This window comes from Atractosteus spatula, chromosome 10 (genome assembly GCF_055471065.1).
Source record: "Atractosteus spatula isolate fAtrSpa1 chromosome 10, fAtrSpa1.hap1, whole genome shotgun sequence".
NCBI lineage: Eukaryota > Metazoa > Chordata > Actinopteri > Semionotiformes > Lepisosteidae > Atractosteus > Atractosteus spatula.
Window position 1 is genome coordinate 22,147,960 of NC_142715.1, and position 18,354 is coordinate 22,166,313.

Consider the following 18,354-nt stretch of genomic DNA (forward strand, 5'->3'; position numbering starts at 1 on the left):
TACTCACTCTCATCCCAAACCAGGCTGACATTTAGAGAACTTAAGTAGAAAATCCTGAATTATACAAATAGAACCACATGTGTTTGATACCTTATAAAGCCAGCTCTTCAATGTTGCCTCACACTAGCCTTATCTCGGCAGATCACAGATGCTGAGCAAAACTATAGCTGGTCAATACTGGGGTGGTAAACAGGGTGCTGCTCTAAATGGTTTTGATAGAAAAGGAGACTGGGGAACAGCATGCTGTAAAAACTGCCTTTCAGATCAGATAAATCAGCGACCCTAGAGTTCTGGCTTAACTATACACCACAAAACATTTAAAATCACACTTTACAATAACTTTGCAGCTCTATGGTCAAACTAAGTCTGAGTCCGGAAGTGTAAATTCTCTGTCTCTCTCTGTGGTTCAGGAGACTCGATAACCTCTCTGAAAGAAGAGATCCCAGAGTACTATGATGATGCTGTAACTGTAGCTCAGAGCCCAGATGCCTTGTCAGGTCAGTTACTTCAGTCTAGTCACATGGGGAAACTCTGCACCAATCTCAGTGAGTCTGACTCTCTCTACTATGTCTTTGATCTCAGCTTCTGAATACGGAGTCTGTGTTATTCTGCACCAGTCACATGAATCTGACTCTCTGACTCTCTCTCTCTCTCTGTGATCTCTGCCCTGCACACTCAGTCTGGGTCACTGTGCTGCCAGTGTCCAGCTCCTCTTCAGTTGCACATAGTGTTCAAATCACTCTCTGTCCAAATACAACCAACCTTTCTCTGCCCTGTTGTCCTTCAACATCTTATTTTAAATTTTAGGAATTGTTTTAAATTTCTTACTGAAGTGAATAGGACTAGAAATCAGGTTCCCTGATCTCCTGTACTTGTCTGGAGTTTTAGTTCCAATGTGATGTTCAGTTAATCAGTGTGTTCTGAGGAGCTCTAGCAGTCATGTGCTCTAGATAAATCAGTGCTCTGATATGCGTCACTGAATCTGTACTCTTTGTGGTTCAGGACAGCTGATGTCCCCTGTGACGGAAGAGACCCCAGAGTACTATGATGATGCTGTAACTGTACCTCAGAGCCCAGATGCCTTGTCAGGTGAGTTATTTCAGTCCAGTCCCATAGAGAAACACTGCACCAATCCCAGAGAGTCTGATTCTGTGCATTGCACGGCACATTTGGATTATAGGGCTCACATCACTGCTCTCTGTCCAAATACATCCGTACGTCACTGCCCTGTTGTCCCTCAACATCTTAATTCAAAATCTAGGATTAGTTTTAAATGTATGACAGACATGAATAGGAGAGGAAATCAGGGTCCCTGATCTCCTGTACTTAAGAGTCTGGTGTTTTAGTCGTAACGTGATGTTTAGTTAATCAGTGTGTTCTGACGAGGTCCAGCAGTCCTGCTCTTTAGATGAGTCAGTGTTCTGATGAGTGACAGTGACACATTGCTCTGTGTGCTTCAGGAGAGCTGATGTCCTCTGTGAAAGAAGAGGGTCCAGAATACTATGATGATGCCATCACTGTGCCCCAGAGTCCAGACACTGTGTCAGGTGGGTTATAATAAATAAGATTCATCAGTACCCCTGTACCAGCCCACAGTAGCCTTTGTCATTAGAAATTAGTCTCAACCTAATTTCATATCTGCAAATAAACACTAACTGGAAATGAAGAGGCCAGTTTGTGTCAGAATGACAGAGACATTACTGACCTGCTCTTCTGTTTACAGGAAGACTCCACTCTGATAAGACACCCTCTGGATACAGTGATGTGGGGGACAGTGAGGGTTACCCCACTTCAGGTAAAGGGGGCTACAGCCAGGGGGCTCAGTGTGGGTGAGGTAGTTCAGGGATGGGAAGATAACCTTCAGTAATCCATCTCTGTAGCACTCTCATCCAAGACAGGGGGGAATCAGGCATTTTGCAGTAGCGGTAGCTTCACTCTGTCATGTCCTACAAGGATCAATAACAGCCAATAAAGGCGGAGAGACCTGAATTGTACAAAGTTAGATCACAAAGATCAGAGTGTCATTGAAACCCACCTACTGACACACCCAGCCAATCAGATGATTTAAATTGATCAGCAGCTGATCAATGATGAGGGAGTAAGGTCTGGACAGAGCAAAGCTTTAGATTCCCCAAGACCAGGAATTCTATTCTCTGACTGCAGAGAGAATTACTAGGCTCAGAAATGACTAGGTCTTCCTCACTGTGGTTTAAGAGCATTGATACTTCATAAGTATAAGTGAATTCTACACTGAATCATCAAGTCTTCCAAAAAGATACAATTTAATTTTAAAAAATCCTATTAAACACTTTTGACTACAGTATTGTAACATCTATTCTGTATACTATAACTGTTAGTCCACTAATAGTCATTGATATCAAAGCAGATTACTTCTCAGATATGTTCTATTATGCTTATTTTTTGTTATGCAAATTATCATTATATCAATAAATTGTATATTGTTTGGTTAGAATACATGTGTGAAACTATAGATTATTATGTTTGATTAGTTCCTAGAAGTCTACAAGTACTCTCAAAATATACTGCTATAATTTCTGATTGTTACAGAAAATTAAAATCCCTGTTCACTGCACTGCACTCACAACTGGTAACCCACTGAAGCTAAGCAGGTGTGAGCCTGGTCAGTACCTGGATGGGAGACCTCCTGGGAAAAACTAAGGTTGCTGCTGGAAGAGGCGTTAGTGGGGCCAGCAGTGGGTGTTAACCCTGCAGCTCATGTGGGTCTTAATGCCCCAGTGTAGTGATGGGGACACTATAGTGTAAACAGGCGCTGTCCTTCGGATGAGACGTAAAAACCGAGGTCCTGACTCTCTGTGGTCATTAAAAATCCCAGGGTGTTTCTTGAAAAGAGTAGGGGTGTACCCTGGCGTCCTGGCCAAATTTCCCATCGGCCTTTATCAATCATGGCCTCCTAACAATCCCCCTCTATAAATTGGCTTAATTATGCTGCTCTCCTCCCCACTGATCGCTGATGTGTGGTGAGCGTTCTGGCGCACTATGGCTGCCGTCGCATCATCCAGGTGGATGCTGCACATTGGTGGTGGTGGAGGGGAGTCCCCATTGCCTGTAAAGCGCTTTGAGTGGAGTGTCCAGAAAAGCGCTATATAAATGTAAGCAATTATTATTATTATTATTGTGACTATGTAAGTGTTTTAAAAAATCTAGGTACACCTGGGTAATGTCATCAATTCCAATTCCAATTCCAGTTCCAATTACATTACATGGCTAGGGGCTGCAAAGCAAGGAGATGTTTGCTGAGATGTTGAGGTGTGAGATTCAGTGATCAAAGCAACCATAAAGTTTAGTTAAGTTCTGGGTAAATGATTGTCAATCAACCGTCCAGGAATGACAGAGCTATTTCTTGCTTCTACTACTTGTCCATATCAACTGGAAAGACCAGATTGGAGTTTAGTCTTTGACCCTCATAAAGAGAGCTTGCCCTTCTGTTGTTTTTAGAAACTTTAATTTCTTGTTTAGAGAATCCCTTGGTTAAAAAGTGCCTCTCCTGGCTAGTGGGAGCATCTTTAGAACAGGGAGATAGGCTCCCATTCATTTTGTAGCAATTGGGTTCACAAAGAGAGAGATTTAACTGTAGGTTGTAATGTCTTTGGTTTAGAAGGTTTGATTTATCTCTTTATTTTATGTAGGTGTTCTGTAAAAGCTGAATACTTGGTAACAGTTTGAGGATTTTCTGGATGGTTAGGATGTAGGTGTCTAAAACACCTTGTTAGCAAATTTGTAATTGTGTGCTGTATGTTTATGTTGTGTGTAATTTTGTGTGTGTTGTGTCGTTAATAACAAATATTTAACTATTGGGAATATATTTGGCAAAATCTTTACAAGTTGGGGGCTTATGATTATGACTTTATGATTTAATTATTAATTTATCTACTCAGTCATTTCTGATATTCACCATTTTCATAATACTTATTTGTATCAGTATTATGTTAATAACTGAGTCATTTGTAAAAATATGAGTCTGTGTCTCTCTGTCAGGTGTCCCCCACGCTGGCCCTGGAGTGGACAGGGTCCTGCCCACACTGCCCTCTAAAGAAGGAGCCCCTGCCCCTGACAGGACTGACTACGATGATGTTGGGGACGAGTCTCAGGGAGAGGATGGGTGCTGTGAGACTGACAGGGCTGTCTGGGAGAAGCTCCTCCTGTAGGTCTAGACACAGAAGAGCTTCACCAACAGAGGCACACAGTCTTAGAACAACTCTGAGCACTGAGACTGTCTGTGACCTGAGTCCACGTCACTCCACTGTTTCCACACTGACACTGTCTGTGACCTGAGTCCACTTCACTCCACTGTTTCCACACTGACACTGTCTGTGACCTGATTCCACTTCACTCCACTGTTTCCACACTGTCCTGCAGGTTGTGTTTTGCAAAATTGAGACTTGAACATTCCATTTCTGCTCAGCCTTTCTTTTAATACCTTTTGATGTTCCAGATATAGGAAATAAAATTGTTGATTGATGTACAGTTCTGAATGTACCACTTTTGATGGGAATATTTTCTTATACGTTTTATTAAAGTTTTGCTTTGCAATAATCTTTGGTTTTGTTATGCTCATTTCTAATGTATGACATTAAAGGTATCATTAAAAATTAAGGACCCCTTGGTCACTCGCAATGATAAAATCATAAGAAAGAAGAAAGTTACTTGTTTGTTTCAAATCATAAGTATCAGTAGATCCACACAAAGGACAAAAAAACAATGTACACAAAGATAGACACAACATGATACAACCTAAATGTTATTTAAATTTCCCTACAAATCAAGAGAAATCATGGGTCCTGCAAGAAGACACTGTACAGCATCACTAATCCTAAACCTACAGAAATTGTATAGCTACAGTGAGTTACAAAAGCATCTGGATTTAAATAACTGGAACACAGGAAAGTTAAAACAATAAACAGGAATGACGTACATTGGAAAACTCATGATCATAAAGGGTCAGGCCTTTTTAAACTAACTTGCTAAAATAATATCAGAATGTTTTTGGACTGTGGTAATAAAAATATAATTAATAATTGCTTGTACTTATATAGCACTTTTCTGGACACTCCACTCAAAGCACTTTACAGGTAATGGGGACTCCAATCCACCACCACCAATGTGGAGCCCCACCTGGAAGATGGGACCACAGCCATAGTGCACAAGAACGCTCACCACACATCATCTCTCAGTGAGAAGGAGAGCAGAGTAATGAAGCTAAATCATAGATGGGGATTATTAGGAGGCCATGATTGGTTAAGGCCAATGGGAAATTTGACACATCTTTGTAGAACAGAGGGACAGTTAGTCCTCAGTAATATCCTCTACTTTGGCCTCTACTCTTTTTGAAAGAAGTTCCGGCATTTTTAATGGCCACAAAGAGTCAGGACCTCAGTTTTACATCTTACCTGAAGGACAGAGCCAGTTTACAGTATAGTGTCCCCATCACTATACTGGGGTATTAGCACCCCCTGCTGGCCCCAATATCACCTCTTCCAGCAGCAACCAGTTTTCCCCAGGAGGTCTCCCATCCAGGTACTGACCTGGCACACACTTATTTAGTTTCAGTGGGTTGTCAGTTATGAGTTGCAAAGTGATATGGCTGCTAGCAAGAAACTAGACCACCTGAAAGAAACTAATGCAAACATGGGGAGAAACCACTCGGCTCTACTCAAGGACAATTTTTATCTTCCACCTGCGATTTCAACATTTTCCTTGGAAGATGTCAAACAACCAAGCCTGTGTTGCGCTTCAGTGCCGGCTGTAGTGGACATCCTGTTGAACATAAAAAACATATTGAACTCCTTGGACATGAAATTACCAGATAAAAGCCATTCTCGTCACTTGCTCAGCGAGCAGGCTCAGCGCAAACAGAACACAAGTGTCTCAGAGTGGTGTGTCCAAGTGGCTGTAAAAGGGCAGGCCTCCACCAGGGCCACAGCTTAGCTGGTTAAAGTACCTGTCTAGTAAACTGGTGAACCTGAATTCAAATCCTGCCAGTGCCTTTCTTTCTCTCTCGTCGTGCAGAGTTTATCATTATGGACAGCAGCAGGCGTCTGCCTTAAGTTTAATTTAAGTGTTCATATCTGGAACAACTTGTTTTTCAAAAACTGCACACAAGTTGCGATAGATAAAATACTAATCTCCCCTGTCAGTGCAGAATTACTACCAGCAGGCAAGAAAATAAAAATTATTTTTTTTGTCTTTAGCCTTAAACCTATGAATGTAGAAGAAAAGATGATACAGAAGATAACCCTTAGACGTTCATCGAAAGCTCAGTAAACGATAAAGCAGAGGCTCGTGTTCTGAATTCTCCTCGCATCTGATTGTCTTTGACCATTAAAAATTACACTGTGTAGACATGTCACTCTTCCTAACACAATTAAAGAGCCACAGGCAAAGTGCCTCTCAGGAGTTTAGTTCAGTAGTAGAGTGCTTGCATTGCATGTGTAAGGCTTTGTTTTCCATTGCCACTCTGGATTTCTTTTTAAACGCGTTATCTATTCTGCGATTATCTTTTGTGTGACTTCCCCCATGTGTGAATTTCAGCGCGACACATAAAACCGTTTGTCTGTTTTAAAGAGATGCTATTTTTAAAACAGACCAAATGAAAGACCTAGTAGCTAAATACAAGTAGGAAACACGAGAATCTAATTGAGAAAAATTGGACCGGAGCAATGTACAGTATTACTAATAGCGGCATAAAGCTCATAGTTAGGAAGCACACTCGCAGGGCCAGTGACTTCAGAGAAGAAGATTGTAGGTTCGACTCCTACCTGGAGTTGTGAAGTTTTAAAACCACGATTCTCAGTGCTGTCACTGTAGTGTGCGCGGTCCTACACAACCTTTCTATTGACTGGGTGAGTCTTCTGTTCCATCTCCGATTCTTCTGCACATTCCTGCTATTTCACCACCATTATTGTAGGACAACAGCCATAGATATGAGAAGAGATACTTTTCCGAGCAACTGTCTTAAATAATCACGTTGAAAAAGGTGACAAAGTTTTTTTTTTTAATTTAACATAACCTTACATTTGCCTGTTCAGTTCAAGTTATTTTCTGTACGCGCAAATTCCCCAATTTTTCTGCTGTCTCCTGAGAAATACAAGTATATATCAAATCACAATAAGTAATACAAAAATCTATTCAGTTAACACCCAGATGTGACAAAACACATGTAAGACTTACACCCCCTTTAAATATGTATTTCCTTCATTTCCGTTTTCTTCCCTTCCCAGGATACCTGAAAATTTACTATCCCATATTAAGGGCTGTACATGCATTACCGGTAATACAGCTACAAATAAAGATATACATTAATCTGAATTATTAATAAATTACACTTTTATTAATAAAGACATGTATTGATAAAATTCATTGTGAATAGTTATGGTGCCTAGAAAACAATTTTAGCTAAATATTTCAAGGGAGTGGTGCATATGTTCGTTATTGTGACTATATTATTTCCACTACATTCAGAACAGTTCAAATGCGATTGACTGTTCCACTACTGAGCTACTTAAACCCTGTGAAGAGGTGGTTTAAGTTAGTCTCCTACATCAGTAACATCTAATGGGCAGCAGATGTTATTTTAGGTTTGTTGCAATTGAGAACAGGTTTAGTACAGCGCTGCTGACAAATTTCAGCAGCCAAGATCGTTGCAATGACCCCTTGTAGATACCAATCAGCCACAAGAAAAAAAAAATAATTTGTGCCTTTATTAAAAAAAAAGGAAAACAGATGAGTAGTTTATGTGGTAATTTCAGGTACACTGTAATAACTTAAGTTAAGTAGTCCCACAGTAATGCGTGGGGTCCTATCAATAGAAAAAAATACTTGTAACCTGAAAACACAACAACCACAAAGCCAGAAATCTTCCGGGAACCTAGGAAAAGTAGTAGTCTAACGACTACAGAAAATAAAAAGAACATTAAAAACAAATCTGAGGAACAACAAAAACACAGAATCTAATGCGAGAGCTTTTTCAAGTCTTCATCGTGCTCCCTTAGTCCCAGTAGACCTCACACATATACAATATCTGTGTACAGATCAGCAGGGGGTCCACAGCTGATGGGAATTTAAGTAGTGACCTTACCGCGGAATTACCGCGCGCTGACTGATTGCTCCACTGGAGCTGTAAAATTTGCTTTCCCTTCACAGACTGACGTTGCACAAACACAGGGTGAAACAGGGTTTTGGTTGTGGATCCATCTCCACATGGGGGAAAGGGACAGTAAAATAGCAAGGAAAATACAAGAGAAGAAACTGAAAGAATTGTGCTCACTGCAAAGTAGGAAGGAAAGAGGTGGACGAATAGGTAAAAAATCTTGGCGGATAATTTGTAACGACATTCTTTGCTGACAATCAGCAGACGGATTTCTTTTCATGTTCCGCTGTGCAGTTTGAACGTTCATTCTTCCAGATCGGTTGGTTATATGAGATCAGCTGATATAAATTAGGACTAATCAGAATCAATACACTTGATGTCTGGCGAAGGCAAATAACCTTTGTACGTGATCTAGAATGTGACTGGTTAAATTTCAACACAGTTGCAACCCCTTGACTCCTCGTGTCGTTCTGTATTTCTCTCTCATTCTACTGGGAGTGGTGCTGTCGCTTCTGGATAAAGTCTGTCAGTGGTCATTCCAGATGGGTCAGGAATGACTGCGCTTCGGCACAAGAAGAGACATGTGACTTGCGAGGATCCTGACAGTGTCTGTTTGCTTCCGGAGCCTGAATGGCTCAGTTGGTAGAACATCAGACTTTTAATCTTAGGGTCCAGGGTTCAAGTCCCTGTCCTGGCAGTTGTGCTTTCCTTAAATCTATTGTGAATGTCATTATAAATCGGTTAGGTGTCGGTCTTGTAAATCAAAGATCGGGGGTTCCAACCCCGTCCGTCCCTGTTTCGTTTACCAAGTCTTTACTTTATCTATTTCATCAATTGTCTTGCAATGTAGAAATCTCTGTAATAAGAAGAAAAGAACTATCGGTAGTAGTTAATAATCCTTCGACAAAGCAAAGGGGGCATTCAACACACAAGCCTCCACTGCTTGTCAGGATGGCTGAGTGGTCTTAGGTGCCAGACTCAAGGACTCAATCATGTGTATTGAAGGTTTATGTTATTCACAACATGGATTTCCATTCATGTTTATTAAGATGTGCAGTTTGTATGTTGGTTGTATGAGAACAGTTTCTTCAAAAGTCCTGTCAATTAACAGTGGAGAGCTAGCCAACATATGACTTCATGAAAACTCTCTTTAAGGTGATTACAAGTGCCCTGAACAAATCTGCATCATATTTTTAAAATAGTTTAGCTCAAGATGCAACGGAAGCATAAATGAATTATCTCGCCCTCCATTCCAAGATAAAACTCCATGTGTGAATCTTATTTTACTTGAAGTTGATGATGTTGGTCATTATTGGAAATGCCCGATGATATTGTCTCAGGTACAGTACTCAGTTGTTACGTGCTGTAATTTGATAACTTGTGACAGAGGAGCCTATCACGAGGTACTGATAGTACAGAAAATACAACATTCATACACCTTCCATTGAGCTGTTGCTAGATACGTTGCTGAGGATGCACACTCAGGGCTTGACTAGAAACTGCTCTTACTTAATTTCATATACATTCACGTACACAAACATACCTAATTTCATATACATTCAAATTCTTAAACACAGGTATGAGTGAGTATTGTGGTGTGAATGGAGAGCGCTCTCATAACGGATGTTACTCACTGTTTGTTTGGTGTCGGTACTTCCAGGGTGAGTCAGCCTATGGTGCCTAAGAAGGCCAAACCTAACCCCACTTCTCAAGGGTTATTTAAGGAAATGTGAAAAACAACTTTGAATTTTAGAAATGGTTTGTTCCAGAGGGGGAGGGTTTACATGCTATTTAAGCTGGCTCCTCAGGCTAAGTGGTTGGTGGTTGTTAGGTGGTGTTATATCAACAGAGAGAGAGAGAGAGAGAGAGCTGCTCCAACTCTGTCAAGGGCTGGGCCTGTACATCGTCAAGGGCAGGACTAGAGGGGACTCTCTAGGCAGGTTCACCTACAGCTCAGCTCTGGGCAGCAGTGTGGTGGACTACGCCATCACCGACCTGGACCCCTCCTGTATCAGTGCCTTCACTGTCAGGCCACAAACTCCTCTCTCCGACCACAGCCAGATCACACTCTACATGAAGAGAGCACACGATCACAGAGACACAATGACACACCCCAGCCTGCTGTACGACCTCAACCAGGCATACAGATGGGACACAGACACCCTAGACAGATACCAAACTGCACTGGGCGATGATGAAATTCAGACACTGTTGGACACATTTCTAAACACTCTGTATCAAACCAACAAATTAGGCATAAACTTGGCCACACAAAAACTAAATCACCTATTTCACAAACTAGCATCAAAATCTAAGCTAAAAAACAACTAAATCAAAAAAGTACCAAAAAACAAAAGCAAAAGAAAAGTGGTTTGATACGGAGTGCGAAAACATTAGAAATGCACTACGAAAAGTCTCAAATGAAAAACACAAACAACCACACAACACAGATCTGCAACTCAGGTACTGTGACATGGTAAAACTTTACAAACACACGCTGAAAAAGAAAAGAAACACATACATAAACAAACTACTTGCAGAAATTGAGGAGTCACTAAATCAGAACTGTTTCTGGGAGAAGTGGAACAACTTAAACAAATCAAAACCAGAAGAATTGGCCATCCAAAATGGGACAATCTGACAAACATACTTTGAAAATCTCTATCAAAAGGTTCCAAATACAAATCAATCAGACCAAAACACCATTTATGAAAAACTCAAAATTTTGGAATTGGCTATCAAAGACAACCAAAACCCCTTAGACTCCCCAATCACTGAGCAGGAGCTACTGGACAAACTCCAGGCCCTCAGACCACGCAAAGCCTGTGGCCAAGATGGAGTCATAAATGAGATGCTGAGACACAGCAGCACAAAGTTGCAACAAGCCCTGCTCAAACTCCTCAATCTTATCATGACAGCTGGATGTTTCCCCGAGGCCTGGAACCAAGGACTGATCACGCCCATCTATAAGAGTGGAGACAGACTCGATCCCAACAACTACCGGGGCATCTGTGTGAACAGTAACCTGGGGAAGGTATTCTGCAGTATCCTAAATACACAAATATTGGCCTTTCTTACCGAACACAATATCATGAGTAAAAGTCATACTGGATTCTTACCAGATCACCGCACATCTGATCACATTTACACCCTACACACATTGATAGACAAACACGTCCACCAAAAACACAAAGGAAATGTTTTTGCCTGCTTTGTCGATTTCAAAAAAGCATTTGACTCGATTTGGCATGAAAGATTGTTTTACAATCTACTCTAAAGTGGCATAGGGGGCAAAGTGTATGACATAATTAAATCAATGTATTCGGAGAGCAAATGTGCAGTGAAAATTGGAAACAAAAGGACCAAATTCTTCACCCAAGGCCGTGGGGTGAGACAGGGCTGCAGCTGTTCAATATCTATATTAACAAATTAGCAGGAATGTTGGAACAGTCTGCAGCTCAGACAGTCTCACTCTACACGACACAGAAATCAAGTTTCTGCTCTATGCAGATGACCTGGTCCTGCTGTCGCCCACAGAACAGGGGCTGCAGCAGAACCTGGCACTGCTGGAGCAGTACTGTCAGACCTGGGTGCTGACAGTCAATCTGGACCAGAGTTATGGTTTTCCAGGAGAAAGCCAGACCTCAGGGAAACAGGTACAAATAAGAAGGAGGATCTTCAACATCAATCCACCAACAAGAATCTGGCTCCAAATATTTGAAAGTGTAATCCAACCCATTGCCCTATATGGCAGTAAAGTGTGGGGTCCCCTCACAGACCAGGATTACACTCAATGGGACAAACACCCCACAGAAACTCTGCACATAGAGATCTGTAGAAACATCCTCCTTAAGCAGAGGAAAAACACCTAACAACGGGTGCAGGGCCGAATTAGGCCAGTACCCACTATTGATAAGCATACAGAAGAGAGTATTAAAGTATTAGCTACACTTAAAAAACAGCAACAAAAATTCCTACCACCACAAAGCCCTGCTGAGCCAAGAGCTGAGCCTAAAACAGAGCCCCCTGAGCCAGCTAGCCCACAACTCAGACTCAACCACATCACAGCACAGATCAAACAGCAATATCTCACACACTGGGACACACACACACAAACACAACATAAACTGGATGGCTACAGAACCCTAAACAGACAATACACACTAGCTGAATATCTGACCAAGATAAGAAACACCAAAAAGAAACAGACCCTGACAAAGTACAGGCTCAGTGACCACAGCCTGGCCATAGAAACTGGGCGACACAGGCAGACCTGGCTGCCCAGAGAGGACAGGCTGTGCTCCCACTGCCAGCGGGGAGGAATAGAGACAGAGGTAAACTTCCCACTGCACTGTGACAGATACTCTGGGATTAGAGAAACATTCTTCCCTAAATTCAGAAATCTAATCCCAGAGGTCCCACACCTGCCAGAATCACAACAGGTCCCAATCCTAATGGGAGAGGGAGGAGGGAACTCAGTGGAACTGACAGCCCAGTATGTGATCTCCTGTCACAGCCAGAGGAACAGTGAGTCTGTCTCCCAATAATGCTCTTTCTGTCTACATGAAATGTAAATATTTTATAATATGTCTTTGTTATAAATGTCTGTAATATGTCTGTTGATTTTATTTTACTTTTATTTTTTGTTTTGTTTCATGTGAATTTCATTATTTTATTTGCTTTGGCAACACTGATTGTACCCATCGGTCATGCTAACAAAGCACCTTGAATTGAACTGAATTGAATTGAGAGAGATTGAGAGAGAGAGAGAGAGAAAGAGAGAGAGAGAGAGAGGTAGATAAGGAGGATTTACCTTTATTTGAATAATTAGTTTTGTTTCTTTTTTGGGTGTTTTGTTTTCTGGTGTGGGGGAGCACTGTAAATAGACTGCACTTGTTTGCTTGGGTGCTTTTGCGGCGGAGCCAGTCTGAGATAAAACGGACCTACTCTGGCCTTGCTCAGGCCATTGTGTGACATTTTGGTGGCAGCAGTGGGATGGCCAGCCGTAAGACAGTGCATCCTGTGAGGAGAAGGAGAGGCCTGCATTCACAGAAAAATGCCTCATCCTCAACCCCAAAGACAGAAGAACCCTGGAACACAGTGACTTCTACGGAAGAGAGGAATATGAAGACTTGGGAACCAAGCCTAGAAAGTCTTCACATCAAGTTCTGATCCTGGACAGGATCTGAAGGGGCAGTGGTGGCTTTGCTTCAAGAGTTTTTGAATATGCAACAAAAAAGAGAGGAGATTCTTTTGACAGAATTAAAGAAACTGAATGTGGCACAGAATGTCATAAACCAGGGTACGCCTGAATTGCGAACAGCACTGACAGAAGCCTCGTCTCCACCAGGAAGCCCACGATTGGCTCTTCCTACACCATCAGTACGACGAGCCCCCAGGGCAGCTCCTCAGGCATTATCAAACAAACCCCTCCAGAGGAAGGAGCCCAAAATGCCCTCATATCAGCAGGGAGAGGACATTGAAAATTACCTGCTGCGCTTTGAGCGCATGGCCCGGATATGGGAATGGCCAGATGAAGAATGGGCAGTCAGACTGGTGCCATTACTAACAGGCAAAGCTTATAGTACTATGGACGAGGACCGGTCCAACACCTACAGAGACCTGAAGGAGGCGATACTGGTGAAGTTCGACATCTCTCGAGAGACTTACCGACAGGGCTTCAGAGATCCGAGACTTCCACTAGGAGAGATACCAACGGAGACATATAACCGCCTAAAGGGACTATATAAGAGACGGATTCGTCCAGAACAGAGTACCAAGGAACAGATTGGAGAGACTATCATTTTGGAGCAACTACTGAATGTACTTCCATCTGAAACCAGGACTTGGGTAAAGGAACTTGACCCACCAGATGGATTAACGGTGGCAAAATTGGCACTACAGTACGTGCATGCTCGTCAAGGGGAACAAACGAAGTATCCATCGGTAGTTTCCAGAGGTATCCAGACTGGTCAGGACTTCAGAGGTAACGCAATAGATATGCAAAGACCGTAAGTGGAGGATAAAGCACCTATAAGGAGGACTTTTGTCAAAGAACTGGTTTGCTTTTATTGTCAACAGGCAGGACATAAACCCGCAGTGTGTCCAGTGCGTAAACCAAAATTGACAGGGTTTTGTTATGTACCTAGAGAGGGGGACATATTTAAGGAAAGAAATGGAGATAAAGAAAACTGTTCATGTTGGCCAGTAATTTTCAATGGTCAATCTGTGCAAGCTTTACTGGATACGGGCAGTTCAGTGTCTCTAGTGAAACATTCATTAGTCTCAGATAGTAGAATAGACTATGAAACGCAAATTATGGTTCAGTGTGTACATGGAGATAAACAAAAATACCCAATGACAGAGATAACTATAGAAGTAGAGGGGCAATTTTATTGATTAATTGTTGGAGTTGTTCAGTACTTACCTGCAGATGTTATTTTTGGGAAGGGATTTACCGTTTTTGATTGATTTGCTGAAAAATGTAAATGCTTCCATAATGGCTAATGTACACCTATCATGTCCAGTGGTCACTAGGGCCCAAGCAAACGCTGGTCTGCAACCCTTGTCAGACCTAGACGATAGTCTGTGTGAAGGTGGGACAAAAGGGCCTAGGAAAACGCGTCAACAACGTCATTTGGCTAAATATATAGGTACACCAGAACCCAAAGTTGATCATTCTGAACTGTTTATACATGAATGGAAGGTCCCTGATGATATTGCTAGGTTGCAAAGGAATGATCCATCGTTAAAGCCTTTATTTGATAGGGCCATGGTTGACAAAGAAAAAACGGATACCAAGTATGAGTACAAAGATGTTTTTTCTATTGAAAATGACATTTTGTATAATGGGAAAGCTGGGAACAAGTGTCTTGTGGTACCAACTAGTTGTAGACCATCGGTAATGCACCTGGCACACACTGTTCCATGGGCCGGACACCTGGGACAAAATAAAACATACATACGACCTAGTTCACGATTTTATTGGCCAACCATGTACATAGACATACAAAAGTACTATGCTACCTGTGCCATTTGTCAGAAGACCAGTAATGCCCGTAGGTCTGATAGAGCTCCTTTGCATTCATTACCCATCATTAGCACTCCATTTCAGAGAATTGCAATGGACATAGTGGGACCCCTAGAAAAGAGTAGCACCGGGTACCGATATATACTGGTAATTTGTGATTATGCTACTAGATTTCCTGAGGCATTTCCATTGCGAGCTATTACCACATCCAGGATCATTAGTGTTTTGATACAATTATTCGCAAGAGTAGGTGTCCCAGAGGAAATTATTACAGACCAGGGCACCAATTTTACATCTCGTTTAATGAAACAGCTGTATAAACAACTTGGTATTTCAGCAATCAAAACAAGTCCATATCATCCTCAAACGGATGGGTAAGTGGAACGGTTTAACCAGACCCTTAAAAATATGCTTAGGAAATTCATATCCGATACAGGTAAAGACTGGGATAAATGGTTACCTTTCCTCTTGTTTGCATATAGAGAAGTTCCACAGGCGTCTACAGGTTTCTCCCCCTTTGAACTGTTGTACGGGTAGACTGTCTAGGGACCCCTGGATTTATTAAAATAGAGTTGGCAAGGCTCATCTGCTAAAACAACTGAAAAGGGTATCTTGCAGTACGTACTCCAGATGAGTGACCGGTTAGAGACATACCAGGAAAGAGCAAGGAAAAATCTCCAGGAAGCTCAACAAGCCCAAAAACGATGGTATGACCAACATTCACGGCATAGAGAGTACCCCCAAGGACAGAAGGTTCTGCTGTTGCTTCCATCTACAACTAGCAAACTGTTAGCAAAGTGGCAAGGACCATATACTATTCTGCGGAGGATGGGACCAGTAACATATGAAATTCATCATCCAGAAAAAGGGAAAGGAACAGACATATTATGTGAACCTTATTAAAGAATGGAAGGAACAAGAACCTGTTCAAGGAAGTGTGTGTATGGCATGGAAGATTGAGAAAGAGGATGGGGACGATAGCAGAGAGCCAAGAGATTGGAAACAGCAGACAGAAATTTCATTTACACATTTGACAACTACACAAGGAATAGAATTGCAGCAAATGTTTACTGAATTCCCCATCCTGTTTTCACAAACACCAGGAAAAGCAAAGGTACTCCATCATTCAATAAACCTTAAGGACCCCTCTCCGATCCGTCAACGACCATACCGAGTACCAGAGAGATTAATTGGACCGTTAAAGACAGAGATTCAAGTGATGAAAGACGTAGGGGTTATTGAACCTTCAACTAGTGAATGGAGTAGCCCCATTGTGATTGTACCAAAGAGAGATGGTTCTCTATGAATTTGTCTAGATTTTCAGAAGCTCAATGCGGTATCAAAGTTTGATGCCTATCCTATGCCACGAGTAGATGATCTACTGGAAAAGATTGGATCAGCCAGTTACATTACAACTTTGGACCTTTGTAAAGGGTATTGGCAAGTACCACTGGAAGAACACTCCCGACCATACACAGCATTCCAGACACCACTAGGCCTGTATCAATTCACAGTAATGCCTTTTGGATTACATGGAGCTCCTGCCACGTTTCAACGACTCATGGACCGCGTACTGGAGGGATGTGATGCGTATAGTGCAGCATACTTAGATGACGTAGTCATCTTCAGTAACACCTGGAAAGATCATATCCAACATTTGCGACAAGTCCTTATGAAGATCCACCAAGCAGGACTAACCTTGAACACCCAGAAGTGTAAGTGGGCCAAGTCAGAAACTCAGTGTCTAGGTTATCTCTTGGGGAAGGGCAGAGTCAAACCTCAGGTGGATAAAGTAGAGGCCATCCGGAATAGCCCTAGACCACGGACAAAGAAACAGGTCAGATCGTTCCTGGGGTTAGTGGGGTGGTACCGGAGGTTCACACCACAGTTTGCGTCCATAGCAGCTCCCCTCACGAACCTCACAATCAAAACCGCCAAAAACCCAGTAGTCTGGACAGAGGAATGTGAACAGGCCTTCAACACATTTAAGGAACGGTTAACTTCAATACCGGTACTGAAGAGTCCAAATTTCCAAGAAAGGTTTCTGGTGCAGGTAGATGCCTCTTCTGTGGGAATAGGAGCGGTGTTGGCACAAGGGAAGACAGGGGAAGAACGTCCAGTCCTTTATTTAAGTAGGAAATTGTTACCACGGGAGACATGATACTCTACAATTGAGAAAGAGTGTTTAGCAATTAAATGGGCCTTAGATAGTCTACGCTACTATCTTCTAGGAAGAGAGTTTGAGCTAGATACTGAACATCGAGCATTATCTTGGTTACAAACAATGAAGGATCATAATGCCAGGGTGACAAGATGGTACCTGGCATTACAGCCGTATAAGTTTCATGTTTGACACAGAGAGGGCAAAAACAACATTATAGCCGACTACCTGTCGAGATTGCCCCTCCTTGGCAATCCTGAAGAGGAGGGAGGTAATGTGACAGAGGAGTCTGTCACGGGGTACAGATAGCACAGAAAATACAACATTCATACACCTTCCATTGAGTGGTTGCTAGATAAGTTCCTGAGGGTGCACACTCAGGGCTTGACTAGTAACTGCTATTTCTTAATTTCATATACATTCACGTACATAAACATACCTAATTTCACATACATTCAAATACTTAAACACAGGTATGAGTGAGTATTGTGGTGTGAATGGAGAGCGCTCTCAAAATGGATGTTACTCACTGTTTGTTTGGTGTCAGTACTTCTGGGGTGAGTCAGCCTATGGTGGCCTCAAAAGGCCAAACCTAACCCCAGTTCTCTAGGGTTATTTATGGAAAGGGGAAAAACCACTTTGAAGTAGAGAAATGGTTTGCTCCAGAGGGGGAGGGGCTTACAAGCTATTTAAGCTGGCTCATCAGCCTAAGAGTTTGTTGTTGTTGGTGGGATAGTGGGGATAGTGGGCTTACCTTTATTTGGATAATTAGTTTTGTTTTTCCTTTGTGGGGGACTGGGAGCACTGTAAATAGACTGCACTTGTTTGCTTGGGTGCTTCTGCGGTGGAGCCAGTTTGGAAAAAACAGACCTCCTTTGGCCTTGCTCAGGCCATTGTGTGACAGCAGGCTTCAGACCTTTTATTTTATTTGTAAAGGAGGGCGCATTCAGAAATGTGTAATTCCTGTTTTAGAAATGCTTTGGGCAGTGTGTTTTATATAATGCACAAACAGTATTCTAATTGTATACTGTAGAC

General features: G+C 42.1%; 1 protein-coding gene across 1 annotated transcript in view; it reads left to right on the forward strand.

Annotated features, from left to right (window-relative positions):
• Positions 1-4,187, forward strand: part of LOC148825839 (antigen WC1.1-like) — a 30,060-nt gene extending 25,873 nt beyond the window's left edge. Inside the window, exons 15-19 of the mRNA XM_088926347.1 lie at positions 411-497; positions 1,003-1,089; positions 1,461-1,547; positions 1,724-1,795; positions 4,018-4,187. Of these exons, the coding sequence (XP_088782473.1) occupies positions 411-497; positions 1,003-1,089; positions 1,461-1,547; positions 1,724-1,795; positions 4,018-4,187 (503 nt within the window). The remainder of the gene's footprint in view (positions 1-410; positions 498-1,002; positions 1,090-1,460; positions 1,548-1,723; positions 1,796-4,017) is intronic.
• Positions 4,188-18,354: the final 14,167 nt, after the last annotated feature.